Source organism: Vitis vinifera, chromosome 1 (genome assembly GCF_030704535.1).
Source record: "Vitis vinifera cultivar Pinot Noir 40024 chromosome 1, ASM3070453v1".
Classification (NCBI taxonomy): domain Eukaryota; kingdom Viridiplantae; phylum Streptophyta; class Magnoliopsida; order Vitales; family Vitaceae; genus Vitis; species Vitis vinifera.
In genome coordinates, this window is record NC_081805.1 from 593,738 (window position 1) to 611,141 (window position 17,404).

Below are 17,404 nucleotides of genomic sequence, written 5' to 3' on the forward strand. Positions count from 1 at the left end.
TTTTATCAACGTATACGATATTATTATCAAATATAATTAATTATATCATATGCATATATCATTTTTTTTATAAAACAACTTTAAAATGTTTATTATTATTTATTATATCATTTTTAGAATTTTTCTTATATATTTTCATAAATTTTGGTTAATTTTAGGCCCATCGATATTTTATATCAAAATATCTGACGATATATCTCTGATATATCCGATATATCCATAAAATCGAAATACCAATATATCAATGATTATCGATATTTTCATCATTGACTGTTAAGAGAATCCTATGCTATCTAGCTGTACCCTTCACCATGGACTCCATCTCCAACGTTGCTCCAACTCACACCTCAACTTGACAAGGTTTTGTGATGTTGATTGGGCATAGATGTTGATGATCACCACTCCACATCAGGATATTGCCTTTTTCTTGGTCCAAATATGGTTTCCTGACACTCTTGAAAGCAACATATAGTCTATAAATCTTCCACCGAGGTAGAATATCGGAGTGTAGCTACCTTAGTTGTTGAAATTTATTGGTTGCAGTCTCTCCTCAAAGAATTAAACATATGTTCCTCCACAACTCCGATCATATGGTGTGACAACCTTAACATAGTGTACCTCTCAGCTAATCATGTTCTTCATGCTTAGACTAAGCATATCGAAATTGATTTTATTTTGTTCGAGAAAAAGTTCTTCAAAAACAAACCCACATCCATCATGTTCTTTCTACTGATTAGTTAGCAAATGTTTTTACCAAGGCAATTCCTAACTTTAGATTCATCACCATGCATGCCAAACTCAATGTTAGGTTAAGTCCTCCCTGAGTTTGAGAGGGGTTGTTAGTGAACTCAGTTGAGTTAGTTTCCGATTTCAGTTAGTTTCAATTGATCACTTATGTTAAAACTAATCCCTCAAGTTAGTTATATGCATCAACAACTACTTAAACACATATATAAATTACAGAAATGTAATGTAATTTTTCTCCTAAGAAATAAGAACAAAAGCATTAGTTTGCTTGTTTCTCTTTCTCTCTCATTCTAATCTTTTCTGCCATTCCATTTTATCAAACAAGTATCTCGATAATGGTCACATTGCTTTTTATACCCAAGTCCATCTTAGATTTCATTTCTTTATATTTTGCTCTTAATTGTTGTTAAACCCACTTATCCCCACGTTCCGAACCCACCTCATTCTTATACAAGGAACACTTTTAAGCGCTCATTATATATTTTCCATTTTCAATCAATTTGTCAACTAAAATTTCAAAATTGAATTTCACTCATTTTGCATTGTTAATGGATATGTCACTAGTTACATTTGAACCTTTGAAGTAGAAAGTCTCATTGAAGTGCATAGATCGGATCAATGATGTATAAAACAAAATGTTTAACTCATCTTTAACTAATTAAGCTTATTAATAATAGGAATAACTAATCTAAGTGTAATTACTTTATTTTGATATGGTTTGATTTTTTTCCGTTTAAAAACAAAAATTGATATATTTTTTTTTTATTAATTTAGGTCGAAACCAAAAGACTCATTATTAAATATTATGCGCCAAATTAATGCGATCAATACTCATAGTATATTAGAGAACTTTGCAGGGGCGAGTCTAATTTTGCTTTAGACAACTAAAATTGTTAAAAATATAAAATAAAATAAATCGATTCGAATGGGTTGTTGGGTCGATTTTATTGGTTCAATCAGTATTCGGATATCACCCGCCAATTGGCATCCATCCATGTGAGGGTTGCCCCCGAAATGGGTCGGGTTAAGTGGGACTCGTTAGGAAAGAATGAACACCATATAAAATGGTTCCACATCGCAGCGGAAAAACCCTAGAGACGGAAACCCTAGCTCAGAGTCTCCGATTGCGGTTGGTTGAGCGAAGCTTCCATTTGCAGCCATGGAGACTGCGAAAGCCGCAAGAACTGTGAAAGACGTTTCTCCTCACGAGTTCGTCAAGGCCTATTCTTCTCACCTCAAGCGATCTGGGAAGGTACCATTCATTGCTTCGCTTTTGTTAGTTTTGGTCGGATTTGATGTCTAAGATCTTTCCTTTTTCCGTCAAAATGTTATTTTTCCACTTTTAAATAGGTTTAGTAAGCAGTAGCATGGTGATTGTTTGAAATTGGAGGTTTACAGTTGTTTGTCATGGTCCGAGAGATCATTGTTTTGTAGAATGGATTTATTTGATCAAAATGGGTGGATGGATGGAATGCTTGATTGGGTTGTTTATGTAGTTGCGGGCCTATAATGACTTTTGTGTATGGGTTGATTGGATTTGAGTGTGTATACCCTTATAATTGTTTGGGTTGTTTATGTAGTTGCTGGCATATAATGAGTTTTCTTTTCCTATGAAGAAGTATGGGTTGATTGGATTTGAGCGTGTATGCCCTTATAATTGTTTTCCAAGGCAATGCTTCTGAGGGTTTAGACAAGGGTGGGATGGGAGCATGTTGGTTGTTGTGGCATTAGCCGCTTGATGAAGAAATTTTGATGACCCTTTGGATGTGTCTATGGAATGAAGATTAGGGGTGTGCGATGGTAAACATTCTGGCCTATGCACTAGGCGGGGTGTGGAATATGATGGCTAATGCTTTTACCAATTGACTGAGATGGAATGGAGCCTGGCACCATTCTTCATGTACCCTTGACATGGGTACCAGTAGCAACATTTTAGCCTGCGTAGGTGCCATACATTGGGCTTGTAACTCTCTCAAGTCATCGAGAGATTGGTCCAAGTGGACATTTGTTGGGTTGGGGTTGCAATGCAGTGGCATGGCGCAGGGTGATGCCTGAGAAATCAAAGGGACAGTTAGCAGACAGCTGCAGTTGCAAAAGTGGCAAGATAGACTCGAACAATCTCCACTAGGGATAGGTGCAACATGATCCATACATTTCTTGCTCTTTTCTAAAGCAAAACAAATACAATCAACTATTAGTTTTGGAACTGCCCTTTCTACTTTATTATAGGCTTTTGATACAACTCTTTTGCAAAAGCAACAGTTTGAGGATGGCCATTTCTGAAGGCTGATCATATAGATTCTGGTGAGAATTACAGATGTGTGGAAACAGCCTGGTAGTTGTCGGTGTAGCCTATGAATAGGTGACAACAAGCCATGGCAAAAGCAGAGAAGCCTTCATCCAGATTTTGTGTTGCTTTTGTATCTAGGTATTGAATTGGAAGATTGAGGATGTTTAGTTGTACTGTGTGTGCGTGTGTGTGTGTTGTGCAGGGGCAGATCCACCTTGTGCCCAGCTGGGGCAAATCCCCCCCTGAAATTTGGGAAAAAAGTATGTAAGAGGAGGGACTTGATCCTTTCACCTAAGATTTTGAGTTGTAATGGACAACTTTCATTAGGGTATACAAACATTTGGATGTTATTTTGCCCCCTGAAACAAATTTCATATCATGCTCCCTCTAAGTTTCTTTTCTAGCTCTGCCACTGGTGTTGTGAATACAGATGGTTAGCTTGCTGACTTCTTGGGAAGGTTAATCAATTAAATAAGAAAACATAGGGAAGTCGTATCATTTTGTAACAGAGCATGCTTCGACCTTCAAGGATCTCTAGTGAGAACACTTTAGACTCACTGAAGTTTACAAGCAGGAGTGTTCTGTCTCCACAGGTTTCACCGAAGTTTACAAATGCCTATGAATTCCAGAACTTCAAAGAAAATAAAGAAAGGAATAAGCTTTGTTCCACTTGATTGCATTTGGTTGGCTTATCCAACTTATTGACTAAAATTGTTTTGTTCCAACAGCTGGGACTCTATTCGAGTAACATTCTGTACATTCAAAATTCTATAGACTTCCATCTTAAAAATGGTTATTGGCATATTAAATGCTAATGGTTTATTTGTACTGGATCTATAATGATATCATCATTTTCTTTCTTTGAAAGTGGAAGGATATATTTGAAGTCAATACTATTCAAAGATAAGTTACTTGGTTAAAATGGATGAGGAATCATGAAAATGCTGTATACATGTTAAATTTTACAATGTAGTTCTTTGGGAGTATGATGCTTCATTTACCATTCAATTTTGCCAACCATCCTCTTTATTGCTTCATTATTATGCCTAACCAACTGCCTTTGAGCAGATAGAGCTTCCTCACTGGACTGATATTGTGAAGACTGCTACGTTCAAGGAGCTTGCTCCATATGATCCTGATTGGTACTATGTAAGAGCTGGTATGTTTCATCTCTCTTTCTCCCTCCTCTGCATGTGTATGCTGACATGTGGGCCTGCAAATGTTTCCTTCTGACCTACTCTCAATATGATTCCAGCTTCAATGGCAAGGAAAATTTATTTGAGGCAGGGTCTAGGAGTTGGTGGCTTCCGAAGAATTTATGGTGGGAGCAAGAGGAATGGAAGTCGCCCACCCCACTTCTGTAAGAGCAGTGGTTCCATTGCTCGCCACATACTCCAACAGTTGGAGAAGATGAACATTATTGAAAATGACCCCAGGGGGTGAGTTTCCTTTATTTGTTCGTTTATTTTTTCTGAATTTCCCATTCCTCCTGTGAAATGTAAGTGGGATTTTTTTTCCCCTCTTCATTCTAATCTTGCCTTTTTGCTGACAGTAATGTGACTATTAAATTGCCATATAAACAGCTAATTTCTCCAGTCTCTCCCTTCCAGAAGAAGGGTTCAAAACTTCAGTTTGAAAGAATTGCTTAGTCATTAGATGAGTCAGCTGGCCACCAATATGGTTTAGTTACTTTACTGGACCATTTAAGATCTAAACTGGTCAAACCGTGTAATCCACACTTGACTGAATTTTGAGTGGACAGGTGACCCCAATGGTAAAATCAACTTGGTTTGGTTTGCTCTAGTGTTGTATGACTATGACATTCCTAACCACTGGCCCACTTATTAAACATTGTCAGTAACCCCAAGAGTATTAAGAGGGAAGGTGTGTGTCTGTAGTGATCCACCCTCATGGGTTCCTGCTGGGTTGATCGTTCATGGCTAGCTCTGTAAGTCATTAAGTAGCTGTAACTATCAAGTGATCCACCCCCCTAGGCTCCTCCACGTTTTGCTTGTTCATGGCTCAGCCTGTAAGTGAGATTAAGTAGTGCCATGAGGATTAATTTCACCAAAACATGATTTGAACCATCCGGTATTGAAGTAATCTCATAATTGTTTATTATTTCTTCATGTTGACCATCTCTTTTTGGTGCACCAGTGGAAGGAGAATCACATCCAGTGGCCAGCGGGATCTCGACCAAGTTGCTGGACGGATTGTAGTTGCCCTTTAAGCCGATGTTGGCTTTCATACGGCACAGTGCCACAATTTTGTGTTGCTGTAGGTTTCCCAATTTGGTTGAACTGATCTAGCCTCAGCTAAGATTTTTGTATGGTGTTTTTCCTCTTCTGAACATGAGGTTTTGTTCTAGGGCTTGGAATTTGATATTTGCAGTGTTGAATTTCACATGAACCATCTTACAATCGAGCAGTTAAAATTATTTTCAGTTATTTTCAAGAACAACATTTGATTCAAGTGCTTGAATATGAAAATTGGTTTTCTCATCCTATTTTTGCAAATAGTTTGTTATTTATGCCTTATTATTCCAGTTGTTTCACTCTTGAGATATTCTTACAACCAATAATCAATCTCATATAAGCTGGAATGTGAAGGGTGTGACCAAAGCTAAAAGATCGTAATTAGGAGCATGAAAAATGTGATCGAGGCACCAACAATATTATTGGATATGAAATTTTATATTAAAATCTAATGATTGATACTAAGGTTATGTTTAGGGAATTTTTTTGTTTCTGAAAATAAAAGTTATTTTTAGAAAATATTTGAAAACATAAAAACATTCTAAATTTTCAAATAAAATATTATTTTAGAAACACTATTTTGATTTATATCTATTCTCCATGAAAACATTTTTGATGGAGAAGTTATTAATAGAAGCAATTTATTCTTCATAAAAATATTTATTTTGATAAAGCTGCTATCAAACGCTATGAACAACAAAATGTCAAAAACGGATTCATAAGAATTACTCTCAAATAAATCTTAAAAATAGGATTGTTGTCATTTAAAATTTCTGGACTTCAATTTATGAATTTCAGAAACTCAGAATGCTTTCTTACGTAGTGCAGAGTAGCATTCAATTGAATTTAATCTTCAAAAAGAAAAAAAAAAAAATGCATTTAAGAATTACAGGAGAAGTTCATTAGATGACAGCCATTAAGTGGCCATAAGTGGAATCAGCAGAATAAATTAATACTCCCTTCAGGTTCCTCAGGCCAACATTCAATATTGGGGCCAATTCAATTTAAAATATTTATTTTTATTTATTTATTTATTTATTTATTTCCTATATTTAAGGCAGAAGTTAAACGATATCTCACAAATAAAGTTGTTATATATTGAAAATGAAGGAACAAAGGGGAATTAAAATATTTAAGGCTACACTACAAGTAAGTGAGAAGGCTAAAAGGAGGCTTTCAAAGCAAAATTTGGAGTTCTCGTATGAGTCAAATGTATTATCATTTGATTTATGATAATTGAATTCAACTTTTAGTGTATGTCACGTTTGCTCCATCACCACCCCACTCCTACATATTATAAGGTGGTTAGTTGTTTTGGCACCTTTCTTTGGAATAGGGTTTGTAAGTTGTAAGTTGTAACCAACTTCTTCTTCACTCAATTATTCATGCCTTTCATTTCACTTCATCTCTTCTCTTCTCCCCTCCTCCATGTGCCCACCTTTCTTTTGGAACAAACTCTATGATTAATGCTTCCTTTTTTTCTTAAGATTCCCAAGTGGTTTTATATATATATTATTTGACTTTTATATTTATGATTTTATAGTGTCTCTTTTGTATTATTAAATTCCCCCATCAAGTATCTTTAATTCTCAAAAAATTTAAGGGAAAATATAGAAAAAAATAAAATAAAGAACAGAAAAAGTGAAAAAAAAAATATATATGTTTAAATTTAATAAATTATATATATATATATATATATATATATATATACATTTTAAACCCATTTTACTTATCTCTCTATTATAATCAAATTAAATAATTTAAAAATATATACATTTTAATTATATTTGATTTTTTTAATAGTAAAATCAAACATGATTTTGAAAAAATTATTTTTCTTAATATTTTTTTATTTTCGTAGTATTTCCTAAATCTAAATATGGTGTTTATTTTCAAAGAATTTGAGAGAAAGGAAATACAAAAATTGTATATAAGGAAAAAGAAAAATAAGAAAAAATTATAAAGTTTTTTTTTCCTATTTGAATGTTTTTGGTAAGTTGAGAAAAAAAAAATACGGAGAAATGCTGTTTTCCATATTTTTTATTTTTTATTTTTTATTTAATAAAAACCAAAGGAAAAATTCTTTAACATTTTTCATTTTTTTAAGTATATTTTTCTTTTAATTTTCTTTAATATTTTTTGTCTCAATAAACTTTTACTTTATAGAATCTTTGTTTTTATTAGTTTTTATTTTATATTTAATAAAAAATTTATGATATTAATATTATTTTTTTAATGAATATTTTGATTTAATAGACAGAAAAAATACAAGTTAAAAAAAACTAAAAAAGATTTAAAAAGATTTATAGGGCATGTTAAAATATCATAAAATATTCTGCCTTCATTTGATTTTTTTTTCTTTTATATATTATTTTTCCTCATCAAAATAACTTCCATGATATTTTCATTCGATTTTTTATTTATAATTTTACCATAATCATAACTACTTTTATTTTTTAAAAGGAAAAAATGTTATTAAAATGAATATTTTGATGGGTGTCGGTTGGGACGAGTGAGAAAATGATGATGACGTGGCATGGAAAAATTGAAAACGTGTTGAATGTTCATCCTTGTTCCCTCTCTCTTTTTCTCTCCGCCTTCGTTCAAATCTGACATTTGAGCAAGAATGGCTATAAATTCAAGGCTGAGATCATCAGATCCCCACATTCTTCGCCACAAGAAGCTCTCTCCCTTCTCACCACCTTCATTTTCTTCCGCCCCCTCTCTCCCTCTCTCATCTTTCTCTCTCCCCAAACAATTCCCACAAACCCATCTCAAGGTATTTCTCATCTTCACGTACATGCCTCTTTTGGTTTCGTTTCCTGTAAATTTTTTATCTTTTGTTCATGGGATTTTCTGGGTCTTTGATATTATGAATGAAAAGATCTGGATCTGATGGCTGGCTGTGCTTGGTAGCTGGGATTTTTTATTTATTTTTTTATTTTAATCTTTCCTGCATGGTGTTTGTGGGTTGATTCAGCCGGATTTGTAATTTAAATTAAGCAATCCTTTGATTCTGCTAAGAGCTCTGGATCTGTTCCATCCCAAAGGTACTTCAGACATTGGGATTTGTAGATCCGATCTCTTTCTCTGTATGCATGCAGCTTGTTTGAATTTTCTTTTGTTGTTTTCAAGTAAGGCCAAAATCAAGATTTAATGAATACCCATCATGTAGTTAGAGAATATTTACTTTCTGAGAATTGTTTTTGAATGGAAGACACTTGATCGAGTCATTATTGTAATTAGTTTTCAAGATCTGTTAATTCTTGATGACAAAGAACACAAGCTAGCATGAATCTTCCCAGGGACCTAGACCCTGGTACTGTGCTTGTTTTCTTGAATCAGAGAAGATAAATCTGAAAATTATGTTCAAATTGTTGTGTTTCAGGGTGTTTGTAAGAAACAAAGATGGTGAAGATATGTTGCATTGGGGCTGGCTATGTGGGGGGCCCAACCATGGCTGTGATTGCCCTCAAGTGCCCGGATATCGAAGTGGCGGTTGTCGACATCTCTGTAGGCAGGATCAATGCCTGGAACAGTGATCAACTGCCTATCTATGAGCCAGGCCTTGATGAGGTGGTGAAGCAGTGTAGAGGGAAGAACCTTTTCTTCTCCACAGATGTGGAGAAGCATGTTTCTGAGGCAGACATAGTGTTTGTTTCAGTCAACACACCAACTAAAACTCAGGGGCTTGGAGCTGGCAAGGCAGCTGATCTGACTTATTGGGAGAGCGCTGCTCGAATGATTGCCGATGTATCCAAGTCTGATAAAATTGTTGTTGAGAAATCGACAGTCCCTGTGAAGACAGCTGAGGCCATAGAAAAAATTCTGACCCACAACAGCAAGGGGATCAACTTCCAGATTCTATCCAACCCAGAATTCCTTGCTGAGGGAACTGCAATTCAGGATCTGTTCAATCCAGATCGGGTCCTCATAGGAGGTAGGGAGACACCTGAGGGTCAGAAGGCAATCAAGGCACTGAGAGATGTATATGCCCATTGGGTCCCTGTGGAGCGTATTATTTGCACCAATCTTTGGTCTGCTGAGCTCTCAAAGCTCGCTGCCAATGCCTTTTTGGCACAGAGGATCTCTTCGGTTAATGCCATGTCAGCTCTCTGTGAGGCCACTGGCGCAGATGTCACTGAAGTGTCTCATGCTGTTGGTAAGGACACAAGAATTGGGCCCAAGTTCCTGAACGCCAGTGTTGGTTTCGGTGGCTCCTGCTTCCAGAAGGATATCTTGAACTTGGTATATATCTGTGAGTGCAATGGGCTTCCTGAGGTAGCAAACTACTGGAAACAGGTCATTAAGGTGAATGACTACCAGAAGACCCGCTTTGTTAACCGGGTGGTTTCCTCAATGTTTAACACAGTCTCAGGCAAGAAGATCGCCATTCTAGGCTTTGCCTTCAAGAAGGACACTGGTGACACAAGGGAGACCCCAGCCATTGATGTGTGCAAGGGGCTGTTGGGTGACAAAGCCCATTTGAGCATATATGACCCTCAGGTTTCAGGGGAGCAGATTCAGAGGGATCTTGCAATGAAGAAGTTTGATTGGGACCATCCAATTCATCTTCAACCCTTGAGCCCCACCTCTGTGAAGCAAGTCAGTGTGGTCTGGGATGCCTATACTGCTACAAAGGATGCCCATGGAATCTGCATCCTGACCGAGTGGGATGAGTTCAAGTCCCTTGATTACAAGAAGATCTATGACAACATGCAGAAACCCGCATTCGTCTTTGATGGGCGGAACGTTGTGGATGCAGAGAAACTGAGGGAAATCGGATTCATTGTTTACTCCATTGGTAAGCCATTGGATGCATGGCTCAAGGACATGCCCGCTGTGGCATAAAGACCCAGAAGGAGAAGCACACAATCTGGTGTGCCATGGGGCTGGTTGAGGGTTTAGAATCCATATCTGAGAGAAGTATGAAGTTTGATCATCCTATATCATTTTTCCTTCCATTTTGCCTTATATTTCATCTAGTTCCGGGGCTCTGTTTCTTAAGCTTTACTTTGTATAATGGATTCCATGACACACTGGTGTCTGAATCTCTGTCTAGCTAATAGATAGCCTGAATTTGTTGTTAACTTTGTTCCAATGTAATAAATCATAAGTCAGAAGATTATGTATCCATTTTCTCTGTTTACCCCACCAATATCATTTATACATCCAGAAAATTTTCTCAGCAGAAGAATGAAGATTATGGATTGTTTCCTGGAAAAACCGTACTATATGTGATGTAATTTCATTCATGCTATTACTTTTATTTGATCTTGAGTAATGGTCAATGATGGTGAGAGGGGTATGGGCCCTTTGTTAGTTTGTGGGATGAATCAATACGGGGGTGGAACTTGGAAGTGAGCCTAATGTTAGGGGAATGATCACTACCTTTAGAGTGTCTACTTGACTTATCAGGTCAACCTGGCTGCCCATGCAATGGAGTGGGAATGGACCTAATGTATAGCAATGATTCTGATCACTGCTTGGACAGAGGGTTGGACTTTCTTGTGGGAACAACCTTCCACTTGTTTTCAAGGGTGGAACTGCTTTTAAAAATAATTTTGTGTTATTTTGATAATATATTAATTGTTTTGAGTTAGTTTCTTAACTGTGTTTTAAAAAATAATTACAAAAAAAATATTAGAAATAGAAAACAAGTTTGAGAATATTTTTGAAAATTGTTCTTAAAAACTGTTTTTGAAAATTATTTTTAAAAATATTTTTAAACAAATCCTTATCTTTGAAAATAAAGCTATTAAAATATTAATTTTTAAAAATTGTTTTAATAAATTATCAAAATGCCCTTACTTTTCCATGCTTGCTACTAAGCTTGTTATCTTTATATTAAATCTTAAAGAATTTGCTTGAAAATTATGTATCCATTTTATTTCACCTCGGATAAAAGATTCAGGGATGGTTCACCTTTTATTTTTTTATTTTTTTTGTTTTTTAAATATAGGTAGAAGTAGTTCCTTATTTTATTGAAAAAGTCTTTTAAGATATATTTTTACAAACTCAAACCGCTCTTATATATGCATTTTAAAACTATAAAGGTATTTTAAAAGTTAAGAATGCACGAAATCCCACTTTGGGTTTTAAAGCTTAAAGATAAGTGAGTTTATTTTTATTTATTTATTTTTTTATCTTTTTATTTTTTAAATACATATAAATGAAAATCACTTTTATAAAAATAAATAATAAAAAAATATGAAATTAATTTATTTAGTATAATTTAAAATAAAAATTTTAAAAATAAAAAAATATAAAATTTTCACATTTTTTTGTAAAATATTTTAAGAAATAATTAGACTTTCCTATCCTATTTTTAAAAACCATGTCAACAAGTCCTACATAATTAGCCTAATTTTGCTTAATAGTTGTTATTAGAATTTCTCTTATTAGAATACATAAATTCTTTTTTTCTAGTTTTATGCTAATAGAAATCAGATTTAAATCAAAATTTTATGGTAATTTTTTAATAAAAATTATATTCATATTTTATAAATTATTTTTAATTAATGTCAATTTAGCATAATTGGTCAAATTTTGATAATTTATGGAAAAAAAAAAATTGCGAGCCGCCAAATACAGAATCAAACTTTATCGTGACCGTTAATGTAATTACCTATTCTGAACCGGTCCGGTTTAAGTAATTTTAGAGCCGGCTTAGGTTATTCAGAGCCGGTTCGCATTTGCGAACCGATGTATACAAAAAGCACGAACCGTATCTTCACCCTCCAGGGTCTTCCCTTCTCATATCCTCTTTCGATCAAAGTCCGATTCTGTTCGTCTTCTTGATATGATTTTCAGATCAACGATTGATCCGTTCAATTCTCGTTTTCCTCTATCGATTGATCCCTCTTTTACTTTCTGCCGTTGACTTTACCTCATCTGGGTTAGGGTTTCGAATCTCCGTTCCCAATCCTTAGATCGCCTTGATCCGTGGTGTATTTGGCATCGAATTTCATTATATTTTGTTACCCTCTCCTATTTGGTTCAAATTTTGTTGATTTTTAAGATCTGTCGAGCTTTAGGGTTTCGAGGTGTTCAAACTTTAATTCGATATAAATTTCTTAGGGTTTTGGTACGTTTCGATCTTTGCCCTTTGTTCGTTTTTGATATTGTGGTTTTCACATGTGATTTTGAGAATCTAGGGTTAGGGTTTGACGTAAATTTCGAATTTTGCATATTGTGTATGAATTTCATTGGGGAAACATATTCTTGAGAAATTAATTTCTTGTTTTGGTATTTAGGATTAGGGATTTAGTTTTTAATGGGGTTTATTTATTTATTTATTTTAATAGAACTTTGGAGGAATAAAAGCACGTTAATATTATTATTATTATAAAACAAAAAATACGTAAATAAAATGCTACTTTCATGCTTTAAATAAGTTCTGTTAGCTTTTCATTATTGAGGACGGTTTCAACTAATCAGGTTATACAGTTAAAGAACAGTTATAAAATCCCCTAACCAAGTAATGCCAAACAATGCTTAACCTAGCCTTGTTATGCAAATTTGATATAGGTATAGGTTGTTGAATGAATGGTGTAGTATTTGGATAGGGAGGTGGTGTGCTTTTGGTTGTGTATACAGTAATTATACGTACATGGGCGGGTTTTTGGACATTAGTAATGCATGGGAGTTATTGGCTTTCGGGAAATGGTTAATCTATGATAGACTTATTACGCATTTTGACATGGATTATGACGAACTTGAATGTACGTGGTGACTGAATTTAGGATAACATATTAAGAAATGAATCATTATTTACTTGCAGGCATTTTCTTTATCACATTTAACTCATGCATTGTTTTCTTGGTTTTTAAAGGTCGCTTTTCTATGAGCCATAGTTTTGATTTTGCTTGTCATATATTGATTTCTCTGTGTTTTTTCTGTTTCATGTTGTTGATTTCTCCAACCAAATCAGGTTGCTTAATTTTGCTTCCTAATATGTTTGTTTGGATGAGGTTCACGGTATAAAAGCCAAATCGTATATTGCCTGTTGTTTTATTTTATATAATACAAGCAATTTATAAGTAGTTTTGGAAGGAAGCATGTGAGCCGTTGCTCATGCGTCTACGACTGAGTCTCGTGGATTTGGATGTTCATATTTGTTAATATCTTTTTAATTATTTGATGATAATAAATATGTCCATATTTTCTCCTTCCTATTCTTCACTGGCTTTTATGGTTCTAAAAGATTTTCATTTTAGATAAACTGCACATGTTCAGGTCTTAACACCTCATGCATGTGCCTTATGAGGGGTTAACACATTACCCTGAAGAGTACTTAATCTTTTTTTGTTAGATCTGTTGGTTACCATTTACTTTTGGGCAAAGTATAGATCAGTAAATACCTTTTCTGATTGCATACTGTACGTATGGAGGCCTTGATGCATCAAAATCTAAATTGCATGCACTTCTCTCTTCTAATTGGTTCCTTAGCTCTTAATTGTTTGTTTTGCAGGTTAAGATGGGACTCAAACGGTCTTTTGAAAATGAGGAGTTTCAGGAGCTTCCTTTTAAGAACATGAAATGTGTTGAGTCTAGAGATAAGCTGGCCTCCTTTGGAGAAATTGTTCCATGTAAAGATGCCCCTCAGAAACCTGATATTTCAGGTAGAATATTGTTTGTTTTGTCATCATTAATGCTTACGCCTCATTTACTAGGTTTCTTGGAATCTTGCTATTGATTATCTTCTTGGTGATAGACATGTATTTTCTCTGGTTGGCACATTTTGTGTGCATAAATTTCACTTTTCTTGTAATCATTTATTTGGTGGGGATGGTTTTTAAGTTAAATGTCAATCTTCCTTCTTTTGAAATTGGAAGTGTCTGGGAAAGCAATAGGAGGATTTAAGGGGAAATTTATATAGGCTTTTCTCCTGAAATTGGACAGATTTGTAAGGCATGAGCTTATTGACAATAATAAGAATTTTTTTTTTTTTTTTTTTTTTTTGCATACTTCCCAGTTGAAGCGAACAACTATGAAATAAATAGAAAAGTAGAAATTTAAGTTGATTGGATGGTTTTAGACACCTGATCAAAATGGGTCTATTGTGAACCTGACCAATCTGTCTACTTACTGATTTATGACTGATCTTGTTTTATATATGTGAAGATGAATGCAGCTTTTATAAGTTTCAATGTGGTACAGAGGGGGTTGAAAATGGAGTCTCAGTTTTAGATGACAAAGGGTTTGAGATCAGCGCTCCCTTGTCGTGCAATGGTTCAAGTGAGGAAGATGGTAGGTCTGTGGCAGCTGCTTACTCATCCCTCTCTCCAGAATATTTTGAATCCTACCTCCCACGGAGAACAGTAGCACAGTTTGAGGATATATATTCTTCTTTGTTGGATTGTTCTCCTAGAAGACAAGTTCCTGTTGGACCAGATCATCAAGCAAATGTTCCAGTATGGAGCCTGCAGAAAGTCAAAAACAGATTAGATAAGTTAGAGACCTCTAATCGCTACATTTCCTCATCACAGTCAATGGTTTCAGACCAAACTGTTGATGGTGAAAACGAAGAAAGGTGGATGGGAACTTGTGTCATTCCAATGCCTGAAGAAAATTTGTCTGCTGAAAATGGTGTCAAGACTGGAGATGGCAGAACAGATTGTGGTTGCCTGGATAATGATTCTATCAGATGCGTGCGGCAACATGTAATGGAAGCACGAGAGAAACTAAGAAAAACCCTTGGACAGGAAAAATTCATGGAGTTAGGATTTTGTGACATGGGAGAAGAGGTGGCACTTAAATGGCATGAAGAAGAAGAACAGGCTTTTCATGAGGTTGTTTTCTCACATCCCGCGTCATTGGGTCAGAATTTTTGGGAACATCTCTCTGCAACATTCTCATATCGAGCCAAGCAGGAACTTGTCAGCTATTATTTCAATGTCTTTATGCTTCGGCAGCGGGCTGCCCAGAACAGATCCAACTTCTTGTACATCGACAGCGATGATGATGAATGGCATGGAAATAATAGAAGCTTAAATGAAGTTGGAACTGCAGAAGAAGAAGATGATTCTGGCATAGAATCTCTTTCTGATCAACATAATCACGCATATCATGAAGAGGAACCTCATGAAGAAGATGACGACGACGATGATGACGACGATGACGATGAAGAAGATGATGACAAGGACGACAGTGATTTTGACGGTGATGGTGGTTTTGGAGATGACAAGCAAGGTGCCACCAAAGAGGATGGCATGGTGCATAATGGGAAGTTGCTTGATTACAACATGTTTGATCCTGTAGCTCGGAACATGGATAAGGTACCAGATAGCAATGGGGAGGATTTCAGTGTCCAAGATGACTCATGCATGTCTTTTGAGTGCCAACCCAATGTTGCCAACCCTTGTGCTCCTTCTGATCCGGAGGCTTCTGTTCAAGAAAGTGGAGCTAGGATTACCCAGCAAAAATCCTTTCATGGTGACGATGATGGGTCCAGCACCAGGGTAGACCCAGGATATTTATTGGAGCCCTCTGAAACCAAAGTTTGGGATGGCAGGTACTGGACAGGTTCCATAAATGGCGTTGATCTCCTGCCCACATGCAATATGATTGAAGAGATTTTTGGACTAGGCACACCGAATAGCAAGACAAAGGACGACAAAAGCATCAGCTAAGGCTCCCTGAGCCAATCCTCCCCTGTTTCTCTGTGTCTATCTTGGACATTCATGGCAGCCCTGATCACTGCGAAGCTCCTGATAATCAAGACTTTGGCAGATAGGGCCGTACCAATTTTCCCCACAAATGTCCCTTTCCCTTTGTGAATCTATTAGACTCGTTGATTTTTACAGGAATATGGGGATATGACAACTGTTGTTTATAATTCTCTTCTAAACCTTTATCTGGGCAATACATGAAAATAGCTTAAATGCTTGCTTTTTGTCGATAGATCTTCACAAAGATGAGAAATGAAGAAAAGAATCTCTACCCTTTATAGTAGAGACATGTATGTGTCTTGTATTGTCTTGGTGTCTTCTCAAAAATTATTTTGTGCAAAGTCGAGTGAACAACATACATAGAAGAGGACTGATGAGAAGCCATGAATTGTGTTGACAGCTGAGCTGAGGAGTTATGGTCCTAATGAGTAATGGCACTAAGGGCCACATGCCTCTCATGACTGGAGTTACAGCATGAAATGGACATGAATCTATGAAAAGACTGAATCTTATTCATGGCCTGTAGCTTTATGGATCTACTTCCATGAATCGGACTCACAACATAAATGTGAATAAATGCCCCTCAATTTGTTAAAAAATTAAATTAGATGGTATCCTGTCGGATGCCGGCCCACATAAAGTAAGAATATGATTAGGATACCAAAAATATATTTCATCTTCAACGTCAATGCTATAAATTATATACTAAAATCTAATTACTGATATTAAAAATTTGGTAATGCTAAAATTTTCCTTTATTTTATAAAGCAATTTTGATTTTGGTGTGCATAGATTTATTTTATTAAATATGAATGGATGAAAATGTTATTTTTCAATACAATTATTAAATAAGCTTCTCCTAGTAGAAGCCAAAGCGTATGGTTCAACAATAATTGAAATTGTAAAGAATAGTCTTTTACTATTAAATACAGAAGTTAAATGTCATCTAAGATTGGAGATTAAGTATTTAAATATGGGGATGAACTTTAGAGGGAGTGGGTTTAATTGTTGACCCAATCCTCTCCCAGTGTATCATATACTTTCCATTAATTTTTCTTCTCATCATTGACGTCAATGCTTAGAAAGGGATACAATAATTTTTTAAGTCTGTTTGTTGGGCCATTGGGTGTTCAACAACAACACGATAAACACCCAAAAATAATTCCAAAAAAAAAAAAAAAGCAAAAAGAGAAAAGAATGGTCCGAGTCAGCTTGACTGTAGGTGACACGTTGCCACCAAAGCCTCTAGTGTGTCCTCCACCCCAAGACACATGAGAAAGACAGGTGGCTAATATACCATTTCCATGGTTTACCCACTGAGTTAAATTAAATCCTAAAAATAAAAATAAAAAAAATCAAATCAAATCAAATATGAAGAAGAATATGAAAGAAAACCCACATTAATAATAATAATAATAATGAATAAAAAAAATAAAGCA

At 35.3% G+C, this 17,404-nt stretch overlaps 3 protein-coding genes across 4 annotated transcripts; all 3 read left to right on the top strand.

Moving 5' to 3' along the window:
• Positions 1–1,735: 1,735 nt before the first annotated feature.
• On the top strand, positions 1,736–5,538 carry LOC100266271 (small ribosomal subunit protein eS19z). The gene is made up of 4 exons (XM_002269621.5): positions 1,736–1,999; positions 4,106–4,196; positions 4,293–4,476; positions 5,195–5,538. Exons 1-4 carry the CDS (start codon positions 1,907–1,909, stop codon positions 5,265–5,267), a joined length of 441 nt encoding a protein of 146 aa, XP_002269657.1. The 5' UTR covers positions 1,736–1,906; the 3' UTR covers positions 5,268–5,538.
• A 2,253-nt stretch (positions 5,539–7,791) lies between these two features.
• LOC100261061 (UDP-glucose 6-dehydrogenase 3) lies at positions 7,792–10,518 on the top strand. Its single transcript, XM_002269656.5, has 2 exons — positions 7,792–8,071; positions 8,681–10,518. Exon 2 carries the CDS (start codon positions 8,701–8,703, stop codon positions 10,141–10,143), a length of 1,443 nt encoding a protein of 480 aa, XP_002269692.1. The 5' UTR covers positions 7,792–8,071; positions 8,681–8,700; the 3' UTR covers positions 10,144–10,518.
• Positions 10,519–11,988: 1,470 nt separating this feature from the next.
• LOC100250913 (uncharacterized) lies at positions 11,989–16,258 on the top strand. Of its 2 annotated transcripts, none has more exons than XM_010651233.3 (3): positions 11,989–12,379; positions 13,766–13,916; positions 14,455–16,258. In XM_010651233.3, the coding sequence occupies exons 2-3, from the start codon at positions 13,772–13,774 to the stop codon at positions 15,924–15,926; spliced, it is 1,617 nt and encodes a 538-aa protein (XP_010649535.1). In that variant the 5' UTR covers positions 11,989–12,379; positions 13,766–13,771; the 3' UTR covers positions 15,927–16,258. The 2 variants fall into 2 exon arrangements, with proteins under 2 accessions (XP_010649535.1, XP_002274465.2); XM_002274429.5 differs by having other exon boundaries at positions 12,001–12,379; positions 14,419–16,258.
• The last annotated feature ends 1,146 nt before the right edge of the window (positions 16,259–17,404 follow it).

Bases quoted from the DNA above. Each gene is read 5' to 3' on its own strand.
- LOC100266271 (XM_002269621.5), top strand. From the start codon at position 1,907: ATGGAGACTGCGAAAGCCGCAAGAACTGTGAAAGACGTTTCTCCTCAC. The intron at 4,197-4,292 runs GTATGTTTCATC...ATATGATTCCAG, and splicing joins TTGGTACTATGTAAGAGCTG to CTTCAATGGCAAGGAAAATT. The intron at 4,477-5,194 runs GTGAGTTTCCTT...TTGGTGCACCAG, and splicing joins ATTGAAAATGACCCCAGGGG to TGGAAGGAGAATCACATCCA.
- LOC100261061 (XM_002269656.5), top strand. From the start codon at position 8,701: ATGGTGAAGATATGTTGCATTGGGGCTGGCTATGTGGGGGGCCCAACC.
- LOC100250913 (XM_002274429.5), top strand. From the start codon at position 13,772: ATGGGACTCAAACGGTCTTTTGAAAATGAGGAGTTTCAGGAGCTTCCT. The intron at 13,917-14,418 runs GTAGAATATTGT...ATATATGTGAAG, and splicing joins TCAGAAACCTGATATTTCAG to ATGAATGCAGCTTTTATAAG.